Source organism: Haliotis rubra, unplaced genomic scaffold, assembly GCF_003918875.1.
Source record: "Haliotis rubra isolate DU_JTF1 unplaced genomic scaffold, ASM391887v1 Scf1464, whole genome shotgun sequence".
Lineage (NCBI taxonomy): Eukaryota > Metazoa > Mollusca > Gastropoda > Lepetellida > Haliotidae > Haliotis > Haliotis rubra.
This window is the reverse complement of record NW_025765408.1, coordinates 1-13,820: the sequence shown is the minus strand read 5'-3', so window position 1 is coordinate 13,820 and position 13,820 is coordinate 1. Positions and strand designations below refer to the sequence as shown.

Genomic DNA, 13,820 nt, shown 5'->3' with positions numbered 1-13,820 from the left:
TGGATTGTCTGGTCCAGACATATTGATTTACAGACCTCAGCCATATAGCTGGAATATTGCTGAGTGTGGCATAAAACTAAATTCACTCTCACTTTGGATTTGAAACAGAGATTGTGGTTAAAATGTTCAAAGAAACTCAATCAAGCAGTTGTTGTTTGAAGTGCACAAAATTTGCTGAAAGAATGACCAACAATGTTTACTTGTTCATAAGGCCACCCAGACGCTTATCATTGCTATAAAAAAAGAAAGAACGCAGAAAATGCTTGGAAAATGCTTTTTGGTTTCAATATTAACATGATGAAATTGACACAAGATAAAAGCACATATATATATATGATACATGTACGACTCTATCTAGTTGGATATTAAAGCTTTACTCACTGAAGTCTTCAGAAGTGCATAAGTCAGAAAAACACCTCTATTCATCTGTAAGACAAAATATATTGTAGATGTCAACTTCTTCCTTATTGTACACACAACGTTTCAGGGCTATTCCTTGCCCTTGCCCTGAAATGTGTATACACTAAAGAAGAAGTTGACGTCCATAATATTTTGTCTTACACTTGATTACCAACTTCTATATGCCTGTCAAGAACCTAACCTCTAGATTCATTGTTCTGGAACAAATTCAAATGCCAAGACCAATGCATTCAAACAAAGCACCTCCGACACAGGTTCCAACCGGCAACTCTTACAGCTTGGAGCACAGATGGCAACAGAGGTGTATCTGTGACAACAGTTTGTTGACTTCTACTCATCATCTATGCATGACTTCCAGCCCAACAACCAATTATTCGACAGATCAAAAAAGAGCATATGAGTGGAGAAGAGTTCTCTTCACCGATGAGCTACGTTTCCATCTTTACTGTACTGCCACAGGCAGGACACGTGTCTGGAGGAGTACAGGTGAACCTTACATCTGGCCATGCATTCTGGAAAGGGATCGTTTCAAGGTGGGGACATAATGCTCTAGGTTGGGATAACAGCTGTAGCAAGGACACCAATGAATGTGATTAAAGGGAACTTGAATGCTGTGAGGTACCTGGATTTCGTAAATGGCCTTCTACCGTTTCTACATGATAATGCCAGACCACACTTTGCATGAGTTGTTCAGGAGTATCCTAATTAGAACAAGTGTTTGCCACTAACATGGCAATGTCCCCTGCCACTAAAGAAGAATGAAATGTAACATATTTACTAGTTTTTATCTTTTGGTCACATAGAAGATTACAATTTGTGTTATGTAGTTTTTAGAAATGGTCACTTCTCAGAATATTCTCCTATTTCAGGAATAGAGTAGATGTGAATGTATACATGCAGATGCACACATCCACTGTCAGTATCAGAGTGTATTAGGGCTGGGACAGGTCCGACTTCTCTACCCAGGTACCCCACCCCCTATAACCCTACCATACCAGGATACCCATTATGTTAATTACTGACATCATATTTGTAAGAAATGGCAATATATTCCTCAGCTCTGAGGTTAAAATTGGGTGCAATGTTTTATGATATATTGCGTTTATATAAGTTTGATAAGTGGACCACGGTGTCCCCCAATGTAGGCTGTCACCAAATTTGAAGACATTGGGTACGACAGTTCATGAAATATCGTGTTAACAAGTATCGGGGATGTGCGTGTTCCCCATCCCTAACGTGCGACGCGTCAAAACTGGCCAAGAAATGGACTGAATCAGGTTTCCATAATGGCAGGCATGAAAATTCGATTCTAACCTCTTGAACAAATAGGGGAGTGATCACTGGCGAATGTGAAGTTTCAATTTCATTGGTCAATTGAAGGGCGACATAAACCCCCTTTCAGTCATGTAGGCTGATAGAAACCACTGAATATTGTTTTATGACACAATCAATGCAATAAAGACAGCAACACAGATAATGTTCCAAAACTCAAATAAAAATGGAACTTAGAGAAACTTAACTGTATATACCAAAATATACAAAGCTATTTTTTTAACAAATAAGAAGTGTTTGTTACGAGCAACAAATGTAACCCAACATGAATACTTTTAACATTTCAGAAGTGTGTGTCACTATCACCATGCACAACAATCAAGCTTCTGTCAATCAAATAAAAAGAAACTCCAGTATGTTGGAAACACTATTTCACTAAATCATGTGTATCATGTGAAGCCTGAACAAACTGCCATATACCGGTAAGTAGTGCAACAATCTGACAGTGGAGGCACACCACTCGTTGTCTGGAGAAAGCAGGGAGTTAGATTTTGTTATTAGATGTACAATAAAACAATGTAAATTAGTTGAATCATATCATTACACAGATTATTGCTTCAAATAACATATTTTATCATGTAAATACAAAACACATCTAGCACAATAAGTAAAAATGGTATCATCTTGAAGTTAACTGTGTAGCAATGACAAGTGACAAGTGACAGTGTGTAGCAATAGTGTTTGAGGAAGAAGGAAAGAACATGAGGATAACATGGCGCAGATGAAATAAACTGTTGAGCAACAGAACAATCAGTTAAACTAAACACAAACATAATAATAACTTGATATAAGAATGCAAATTAATATCATATCAATATACCTTTTAATACAAATACCCAAACACTGCAGTCATTCTTATCTAGTCCTTTCGAAACAAAAACATTTGGTTGTATGATGTGTCACTGAACATATCCATGGGTATGATGACTGAATGTCACACATGTTCACAAAGATGCCCCTCCACCTGCACACTGACACGAAGACCTAATCAAGAAACTGGCAACACATGTTGTCAGCCTGAACAGTCAACTTGCATTCAGAAGCTAATCAAAGAAACTGACAACACATGTTGTCAGCCTGAACAGTCAACTTGCATTGAGAGGCTAATCAAAGAAACTGACAACACATGTCAGCCTGTAGAGTCAGCTTGCATTGAGAGGCTAATCAAAGAAACGGACAACACATGTTGTCAGCCTGAACAGTCAACTTGCATTGAGAGGCTAATCAAAGAAACTGACAACACATATTGTCAGCCTGAACAGTCAACTTGCATTGAGAGGCTAATCAAAGAAACTGACAACACATGTTGTCGCCCTGTAGAGTCAGCTTGCATTGAGAGGCTAATCAAAGAAACTGACAACACATGTTGTCAGCCTGTAGAGTCAACTTGCATTGAGAGGCCAATCAAAGAAACTGGCAACACATGTTGTCAGCCTGAACAGTCAACTTGCATTGAGAGGCCAATCAAAGAAACTGACAACACATCTTGTCAGCCTGTAGAGTCAACTTGCATTGAGAGGCCAATCAAAGAACCTGGCAACACATGTTGTCAGCCTGAACAGTCAACTTGCATTGAGAGGCTAATCAAAGAAACTGACAACACATGTTGTCGCCCTGTAGAGTCAGCTTGCATTGAGAGGCTAATCAAAGAACCTGGCAACACATGTTGTCAGCCTGAACAGTCAACTTGCATTGAGAGGCCAATCAAAGAAACTGACAAAACATCTTGTCAGCCTGTAGAGTCAACTTGCACTGAGAGGCCAATCAAAGAAACTGACAACACATGTTGTCGCCCTGTAGAGTCAACTTGCACTGAGAGGCCAATCAAAGAAACTGACAACACATGTTGTCGCCCTGTAGAGTCAACTTGCACTGAGAGGCCAATCAAAGAAACTGACAACACATGTTGTCGCCCTGTAGAGTCAGCTTGCATTGAGAGGCCAATCAAAGAACTGACAACACATGTTGTCGCCCTGTAGAGTCAGCTTGCATATTGAGAGGCCAATCAAAGAACTGACAACACATCTTGTCGCCCTGTAGAGTCAACTTGCACTGATAGGGCAATCAAAGAAACTGACAACACATCTTGTCAGCCTGTAGAGTCAACTTGCACTGAGAGGCCAATCAAAGAAACTGACAACACATGTTGTCGCCCTGTAGAGTCAACTTGCATTGTCAGGCCAATCAAAGGACAGACACAAACACATATACTTACATGCAGTCAACTACTCATCCAACAAGGGTACAAGGGGGTTTCAAAATCGACCACTTCTACACTTCTAATCTAACCTTAACGCACAGCCACAATGTTTGATTACAGGAGTAAGAATGCCTTAATAGGATATATACATATAATTTCTCGTTTCCCAGATGTATATCATCATTAATACATGACTCTCGCCAGGACAGACAAAAATATTTACTTATGTTATTTTCTAGTTATCCAGTATCCACCTAAGGAGTTGACTATACAAACTGTAAATATAGTAACACCAAGCTGGTCCCATTACAGGTGAGTGTTGAACCCATCAGTGCAGTACTGCAGGATTCCTGGTGTACACTCAGGGCAAATGTTTCAGTATAATGGAATGTCTTGATAAATGAATGTCAGCAACCTATGGCAGGATGTATTTATGGAGATGAGGACAGGGACGTTTTTTAATATGATGGACAAAATACAAATAGTTCAATGGACTTGCTGGGTATTCTGAAGAAAACTGTGTGAAAAAAACTGTATGACTTGAAGCCTGGACTGCTAAATATTCCAGATGGCCCCTTACATGATGATCCTCTGTGACTGACTGAAGCAGTGAGCTACATACACGACAGGCCGCGTGAATCTCTGTCCTCAGTAACTGTGAATCATCTCATTGTCAGGGCTTTCAAAAGGTTGTAATATTGAATATGTAATCTGTACATAACATGAAAGGCCTTCGGGCCTCCGTTCAGACTTTGTACACCTCCTACACCACAAATTACACTCTTGCTAGTTAGTCAACAATAGCTGGGGAAGTTTCCAAAGTATATTTGATTAAAATTCTAAATGTTCATTGATCTATGACGAATTAATATATATTTTTCAGGACAGATAATTCAGTTTCAAACATAACAGATGATGATGATGATGAGCTGACACAACACAACCTCATCGCCAGTGAAGTCATGATGGCCACTGATGGCACAATGGACACATCATCCAATATGCAAATAACAGAACATTAATTTTGTTCAAGTATGTAAACATATGTAAATATATTTCAGAATGAAATTACTGTAAACATATTCCAAGGTTGTTCAAACATGGTCACTGTAAGCAGGGTTCCAGGAGGAAATAAAGGGCATCTTCTACCGGAATGTTCTGGAGGTGAATGTAAAGAACGTCTTCTCAAAGAGGTAGGAGTAACAGTATGGCATTAGCCATCATTTGTCCAGTCATTGAGATTCATGGGACACCAAGCAATAGGTCCTCTACAACCTGATAGTCCTACGTACCAGGCTCAGCATGAGGAAGCACATACACATGTACCTGATGTACTACAATAGTTCTAAATAAATATATTTCTGCTTTTGAGAAAGAACATTTTGAACACTCACTTGAATATACAGAAATGGTCATTGCATTTGTAGCAAATGGATTTCAACTTTTGGATTGTCAAGTAATGGCAGTGATGGGAAATGACATTTGTTTTGCTCAGCATGTAAGGGATTCTGACCACTGTATGAGCCATATATCAGGAATGATGTTAGCCCAGTGTAAGCTGGTCTGTCATTGTGATCAGTATTACAGTCAGATCACTGTAATTCAGCTCTATCGGCAATGAACGCCCAGAGTGATACAGGTTTTTAATGAATATCACTTGGGTGGCTTTTAAAAAGCAACTCAAACAAAGTCTTTAATGGTGTCAGTGTGGGAAATGTTTTGTTGTTGTCATTATCAAATACATGCAAAACAAACACTCACCTATATCATGTATATTGTTCCTACTTACAACAGTGCATACCAAGCATGTCTTCAAACATGATACAGTAGAACACGGATATAACGAACTCCAAGGGACCAAGAAATAAAGTTTGCTATATCCGTTGTTCGTTATTCACATTTGACCGCCATCTTGGATTGTAGAGATGTAGACATTCACAGACATTACCTATATCATGTTGATAAATATGAAGTTTATTTTTATTTGTTGAATGGGTTAAACACGATATGTTTGTTTTGTTAATTAATTAATGACCATCAAACAATGTTGATTCACTGCCAACAAGATTGATGTATACTGTACCACTAAGTGGCTGAGCTGACACTGAGTGAGTTCGTTAATCACGTCGTTAATTGGGTCTTGGGGTTAGTAAATCAGTTCGCTATAGCCGTTAATTTGCTACTCACGAGTTCATTATTCACGTATAATTTTAATGATATTATAAAGGACTGTTGACGGGACTTTTCAATTTGTTCGCTATATCCGTTTGTACGCTATATCCATGTTCTACTGTACTTACAACCATCTAGATAGTTCAACTTCCAAAACCTGCGTCTCCTATCCTACACACAACCATATCCTATCCCACACACAAGCATGTCCCAGATCTGTGAGGTGGCCATGCTGAATGTGCCCAGTTATTGATTTAGATGCTAGTATCAATAACACAGGGAGTCTTTTCTATGACCATAAGGTTGAGACAGATAATTAACGACAAACATACTACAATATTAACACACCAAACGAGATTCAGGTATTTCAAGTTCTTGTGTTTCTGCAGTTGTGAAATATTTGACTTCACCCAACATGTAACCAGCAAAACTGGTTACATTCTCTAATGACATTAACATTTGTTGCAAACACAAGAGGAAATCACTATCTCCACATCAACATCAGCTTGGCACAAACTGTGAATACATTAAACCAGTTGTAGAAATAGCATCCCCTAAACCAACAGTTTTAAGAGGATGCTTACATACTAACACAGGACTAAAGACAAAATTTACCCCTTCCCTACTAAAAGAAACTACAGGTCCGGCAGGGTTAAAGTCCCTGTCTATATCACCTGAAAAAAGCTTATATCTAAGCGGTATTTTGATATCAAGTATATCAGCTGACAAATGGGAGACATTGCAGGCTTGTATTCCAGCTATTCTTGTTCCTGCAGCAACAGAGGACTCGATATTGTGCCAGCGACCCCCCACAGTGGCGCTGATGTGGTATGTCAGGGAGTGGAAGTGTATCCGTGTAAGACGGGAGGACGGGTTGCGTTCAGAGTGGCCATATGTATGGAGAAACCAGAGGAGGATGTCAGAAATCTTGTGCACCTCTGGCTGGGCGAGTTGGTGGTCTGTGTCTTTGCTGTGTGGCCCACCTCCTGCCCTGGAGGAAAACACTAACTCTTGTTCGTTCAGGCCCAGAGAGTCAACATGCTTCAGCACCTGCAAACCAGACATAATGAAAAGACTAATGTTTGAACAATCACTGGACAGCATAAAACTACAGAGCAATACTGTGGGTTCTGTATAAACTGAAGAGGGATGGGAGGAACTGTACCCAGTGTGGTTTGAAACACCAGTGCAGTTCTCGAACAGGCCTGTGTTCTCATAGATACCATCAGTTTCACTATACTGGCGATGCCTGTGTTCTCACAGATACCATCAGTTTCACTACACTGGCGATGCCTGTGTTCTCACAGATACCATCAGTTTCACTACACTGGCGATGCCTGTGTTCTCACACTCACAGATACCATCAGTTTCACTATACTGGCGATGCCTGTGTTCTCACAGATACCATCAGTTTCACTATACTGGCGATGCCTGTGTTCTCACAGATACCATCAGTTTCACTATACTGGCGATGCCTGTGTTCTCACAGATACCATCAGTTTCACTATACTGGCGATGCCTGTGTTCTCATAGATACCAAGAGTTTCACTATACTGGTGATGCCTGTGTTCTCACAGATACCATCAGTTTCACTACACTGGCGATGCCTGTGTTCTCACAGATACCATCAGTTTCACTATACTGGCGATGCCTGTGTTCTCACAGATACCATCAGTTTCACTATACTGGTGATGCCTGTGTTCTCACACTCACAGATACCATCAGTTTCACTATACTGGCGATGCCTGTGTTCTCACAGATACCATCAGTTTCACTATACTGGTGATGCCTGTGTTCTCATGGATACCATCAGTTTCACTATACTGGTGATGCCTGTGTTCTCATAGATACCATCAGTTTCACTATACTGGTGATGCCTGTGTTCTCATGGATACCATCAGTTTCACTACACTGGTGATGCCTGTGTTCTCACAGATACCATCAGTTTCACTACACTGGAGATGCCTGTGTTCTCATGGATACCATCAGTTTCACTACACTGGCGATGCCTGTGTTCTCATGGATACCATCAGTTTCACTACACTGGAGATGCCTGTGTTCTCATAGATACCATCAGTTTCACTATACTGGTGATGCCTGTGTTCTCATGGATACCATCAGTTTCACTACACTGGTGATGCCTGTGTTCTCATGGATACCATCAGTTTCACTACACTGGTGATGCCTGTGTTCTCACAGATACCATCAGTTCTCATCTTTCACTACACTGGTGATGCCTGTGTTCTCATGGATACCATCAGTTTCACTACACTGGCGATGCCTGTGTTCTCATGGATACCATCAGTTTCACTACACTGGTGATGCCTGTGTTCTCACAGATACCATCAGTTTCACTACACTGGTGATGCCTGTGTTCTCACAGATACCATCAGTTTCACTATACTGGTGATGCCTGTGTTCTCATGGATACCATCAGTTTCACTATACTGGTGATATACCATGGTTTCACTATACTGGTGATGCCTGTGTTCTCATGGATACCATCAGTTTCACTATACTGGTGATGCCTGTGTTCTCATGGATACCATCAGTTTCACTATACTGGTGATGCCTGTGTTCTCATGGATACCATCAGTTTCACTACACTGGTGATGCCTGTGTTCTCACAGATACCATCAGTTTCACTATACTGGTGATGCCTGTGTTCTCATGGATACCATCAGTTTCACTACACTGGTGATGCCTGTGTTCTCACAGATACCATCAGTTTCACTACACTGGAGATGCCTGTGTTCTCACAGATACCATCAGTTTCACTATACTGGTGATGCCTGTGTTCTCATGGATACCATCAGTTTCACTATACTGGTGATGCCTGTGTTCTCACAGATACCATCAGTTTCACTATACTGGTGATGCCTGTGTTCTCACAGATACCATCAGTTTCACTATACTGGTGATGCCTGTGTTCTCATGGATACCATCAGTTTCACTACACTGGTGATGCCTGTGTTCTCACAGATACCATCAGTTTCCTACTACAGATACTTTCACTATACTGGTGATGCCTGTGTTCTCACAGATACCATCAGTTTCACTATACTGGTGATGCCTGTGTTCTCATGGATACCATCAGTTTCACTATACTGGTGATGCCTGTGTTCTCACAGATACCATCAGTTTCACTATACTGGTGATGCCTGTGTTCTCATGGATACCATCAGTTTCACTACACTGGTGATGCCTGTGTTCTCACAGATACCATCAGTTTCACTACACTGGAGATGCCTGTGTTCTCATGGATACCATCAGTTTCACTACACTGGAGATGCCTGTGTTCTCACACTCACAGATACCATCAGTTTCACTATACTGGCGATGCCTGTGTTCTCACAGATACCATCAGTTTCACTATACTGGCGATGCCTGTGTTCTCACAGATACCATCAGTTTTACTACACTGGAGATGCCTGTGTTCTAATGGATACCAAGAGTTTCACTACACTGGTAACGCCTGTGGTTCTCACAGATACCAACAGTTTCAATATACTGACAATGCCTGTGTTTTCATAGATACCATCATTTTCACAATACTGGTGATGCCTGTGTTCTCACAGATACCAACAGTTGCACTACACTGGTGATGCCTATCACACTCAACCAGTGTGCGAAGTAGTTTCCAAATTGTGCTTGCCAGTCGGGCTAGCTATGCCTGAAAGTTACTAGCCCACACAATAATTCACTATCCCAAAATTTGAATGTAAAAGCTAAGCACACCATTACAAAAAGGTAAAATACCATTATTTATCAGGCCATTATCTTCCATGAATTAATAGTATATTAGAACTTAACAAGTCGGAGAGAGTGATATATTTATAAAATGACCCCATGAAAATTCACTAGCCAGTCGGGCCGGTGACTGGAGATTTACCGGCCCGACTGGATTTTTACTAGCCACAGGCTAGCTGGCCAGTGGCTATTTCACACAATGCACCCAACTCATCACTTTCAGTGGGCAATTATGATGAAAATGAAGGAAACTTTTCGATAACTGTGTAAAACCCCATGAAGAATGGATTTTATGTGTCATTTCCTTTGAATTACATTTTCTGGGATGAGGTTACAATATAACAGACTTACGTTTTCCAAAATGTCTTTCACGTAGCTCTGTGTAGCCATGCTTGCAAATTCTAGATGAATGGGAACAGACGAAGGTATCTGCTGTAACTTGGAGGACAGATGTGTTACTGTTTTGCTGAAGAACTCACTGGTCTGACCATCAAGTAAATGAAGGCCTGACAAGAGGATGAGGTCAGGGGTGAAACTGTCCAGACTGTTGAAGAAGGTGTCCAGCATGGTCAGTCTGGAGTTGGAGAAGTCACAGCTGGAGATGAAGCGGTTGGCCACAGGTGCTGAGTTCTCCCCCCACACCTCCCCCACCTTGTACTCCATGATGAGATGGAACTCATCCTTAGAGATGAAGCTGCTTTCAGGAATAGACAGAGAAGTGGGCATCATCTGTTGAAGGATGGGTCCTACTGGACCAACAAACTGGATCTGAAACATCCCATGTTACTGTGTGAATATTCCAAAAGTGGACACTGCAAGTAGGCATGGAAAGGAGTGAAAATGTTGCCTATTATCCTACCTTCATGTAAAATACTTTAATTTTATTGGTAAAAAATACTAGCTGCCACGGTAACCGCCAAACTCTTCGCCATGAAGCTGTATCGCTAACAATCGTATGACGTCATAACATGACGCACGCAGTGCATAGAGTTGGAAAACCATTTGATTAGCTGTTTTTGAGTTCACTATGTATACATTTATTTTACTATGTATACATTATATTTTCACTGCTTTACTTGAACTATTTTATACATTGCATCGTTTGCACACTCAACTTATACCATTTTTATAACAGTTCTGAGCTTGTCAGAATATGTTTCACTGATTCAGACGCCATTTTGTTTACATGTCATGTAGTCTGTAGCGAGCTTATCGATCTTCAAAATAACATAAAATGATATTTTGTACATTTAACATGGTGGTAAGATAAATATCTTGTAAACTTCTCCCTCAGGTAATATGGTCTGATGTACGCCTTTTTGTAGCAGTGTCATCCCTCGCCTACCAGCTCGAGTGACACTACAGCAAAGAGGCGTACATCAGACCGTATTATCCTCGAGAGAAGAATACAACCTACATTGTTAAGCCAACTTGACATGTTTCTCACTCACTAGGTCCTTCAGTGTCAAAGTATCATCCAACTGTCTGAATCTAGGTAAAGAATGAAGGTACTCATGCAACTCTCTTACTGCCCTGACTGCACTACTTCCATGACACTTGAAATATTAACAGATTCAGTTAATATCCTCCCATTACAAATGTAAGCATGTTATAACATGTCATTTTTAAAATATTCCAAAAACTGACAATCAGCAGTAAATACATGAAGAACAAATCAGTCACTGGGCTCCAACATAGTGTGTAGTAGAAGTCAGTCTTTAGAATGTTAGCAGAGATGCCAACCCTGAATCAAATGAAAGTGGAGTCATGCCTTGCTAAAAGCGATTCCCCAGCCCTGAAGGTGTGAGTTGGGGGTGAGTGTGGGAGCGTTTGACGGTAGGGGTCTGGGGGACTTCCCCTGTGGAAATCTTTAGATTTAGCCTGGAAATATACAATCTCTGGGCATGCTTAACCAGATAATTCTTAACTCAAATGAACAAATTACAAAAATTCTTTCAAACATTCTAAATTTATAAACATATTTGTATTTTCTAAAAATCGGAGTTTTTATAGACAAATCGGAGTGTGGATTTTGTATTTGAAAATTGGAGTAACTCCTCCAAATTCGGAGTGGTTGGCATCTCTGTGTTAGGGCCAGCATGTGTGATCAATACTATATGAATTGTCTTCAGCTATGAATACAGACTGTGATGGATTGTTTAATTTAGTAGCATTACACATATAATGGTCATGAATCTCACCGCAACATCTGGGAAAAGCATAGATGCCTTTGCAGCCATCAGTGCTCCATTGCCACCAATATACAGCTGGATCAACACAAACACATATACATTACACAGAAATCATACAATATTGACTGTAGGACACTACAGCTGGTCCACTTACATTGATCTGTACAGTCATCAGGATATGCTCAACAAGTGGGAGTAATAACCATGATAACAGGCAGCCAGGACTATCAGGCCCGTGGAAATGTATCAGACAGACATTTATTTCTGACACGTTTAATTAAGCAACTGACTTATTTACAATATATGATAATTTGGCAGAAATATTTAGTGTACCCATGTTTGTTGGCAGAGTATGACATTTCTGGGAGGGTGGGGTGCAAAGGAGGGTGGGGTGCAAAGGAAGGTGGGGTGCAAGGGAGGGTGAGATGCAAGGGAAGGTGGGGTGCAAAGGAGGGTGAGGTGCAAGGGAGGGTGGGGAGGAAGGGAGGGTGAGGGGAGGAAGGGAGGATGGGGAGAAATGGAGGGTGGGGAGGAAGGAGGATGGGGAGCAATGGAGGGTGGGGAGGAAGGGAGGATGAGAAGGAAGGGAAGATGGGGAGCAATGGAGGAGAAAGGGAGGGTGGGGAGCAATGGACTGACTGACTGACTGACTGAGTTTAGTTTTACGCCGCTTTTAGCAATATTCCAGCAATATCACAGCGGGGGACACCAGAAATGGGCTTAACACATTGTGCCCATGTGGGGAATCGAACCCGGGTCCTCGGCGTGACAAGCCAACGCTTTAACCACTCTAGGCTACCCCAATCACCCGGGAGCAATGGAGGATGAGGAGGATGAGGAGCAATGGAGGGTGGGGAGGAAGGGAAGGTGGGGAGGAAGGGAGGAAGGGAGGGTGGGAGCAAGTGGAAGGTGGGGAGGAGGAGAGGAGGGTGAGGAGGGAGAGGGAGGGTGAAGGAAGGGGTGGGGAGGAGGGAGGGGAGGGTGAGGAGGGAGGAGGGTGAAGGAGGAATGAAGGGGTGGGGAAGGAAGGGAGGGTGGGAGGATGGAGGAGGAAGGAAGGAGGAGGAAGGAGGAGGAATGAAGGGTGGGGAGGAAGGAGGAGGGAGGGGAGGAAGGAGGAGGAAGGAGGGTGGAGGAATGAAGGAAGGGAAGGGGGGGTGGAAGGAAGGGAGGAAGGGTGGAGGAGGGATGAAGGGAAGGGAGGGTGAGGGAGGAGGAGGAGGAAGGAGGGTGAGGAGGAATGGAAGGGGTGGAGGAAGGAATGGAGGAAGGAGGAGGAGGGAAGGGAGGAGGGTGAGGGAGGAGGAGGGAGGAGGAGGGTGAGGAGGAAATGAAGGGTGGGAAGGGAGGAAGGGAGGGGAGGAGGAAGGAAGGGAGGGTGAGGAGGAATGAAGGGTGGGGTGGAAGGAGGAGGAAGGGAGGGGAGGAGGAGGAGGAGGAAGGGAGGGTGAGGAGGAAGAGGAGGGGTGGAGGAAGGGAAGGAAGGGAGGGATGGGGAGGAAGAGGGATGAGGAGGAAGGGGAGGGTGGAGGAGGAAGGAAGGGTGGAGGGAGGAATGAAGGAAGGGGGAGGGTGGGGGAGGAAGAGGGGAGGAAGGGGAGGGTGAGGAGGAATGAAGGAAGGTGGGGGAGCAAGGAAGGGAGGGTGGGGAAGGAAGGAGGAGGAGAGGAGGAGGAGTGAGGAGGAATGAAGGAGGGGTGCAAGGAAGGGAGGGTGAGGAGGAAATGAAGGAAGGAGGTGAGGAGGAAGGAAGG

At 42.5% G+C, this 13,820-nt stretch overlaps 3 protein-coding genes across 3 annotated transcripts; 2 read left to right on the top strand and 1 right to left on the bottom strand.

Moving 5' to 3' along the window:
• Positions 1-6,152: 6,152 nt before the first annotated feature.
• On the bottom strand, positions 6,153-12,408 carry LOC124269684 (ADP-dependent glucokinase-like). The gene is made up of 3 exons (XM_046704726.1): positions 12,076-12,408; positions 10,226-10,642; positions 6,153-7,174 (listed from the first exon to the last, which is right to left on the bottom strand). The coding sequence occupies exons 1-3, from the start codon at positions 12,112-12,114 to the stop codon at positions 6,626-6,628; spliced, it is 1,005 nt and encodes a 334-aa protein (XP_046560682.1). The 5' UTR covers positions 12,115-12,408; the 3' UTR covers positions 6,153-6,625.
• Positions 12,409-12,583: 175 nt separating this feature from the next.
• Positions 12,584-13,067, top strand: LOC124269681 (BPTI/Kunitz domain-containing protein 2-like). The gene is made up of 2 exons (XM_046704724.1): positions 12,584-12,685; positions 12,861-13,067. The coding sequence occupies exons 1-2, from the start codon at positions 12,584-12,586 to the stop codon at positions 13,065-13,067; spliced, it is 309 nt and encodes a 102-aa protein (XP_046560680.1).
• A 7-nt stretch (positions 13,068-13,074) lies between these two features.
• LOC124269680 (H/ACA ribonucleoprotein complex subunit 1-like) lies at positions 13,075-13,389 on the top strand. Its single transcript, XM_046704723.1, has one exon. It carries the CDS (start codon positions 13,075-13,077, stop codon positions 13,387-13,389), a length of 315 nt encoding a protein of 104 aa, XP_046560679.1.
• The last annotated feature ends 431 nt before the right edge of the window (positions 13,390-13,820 follow it).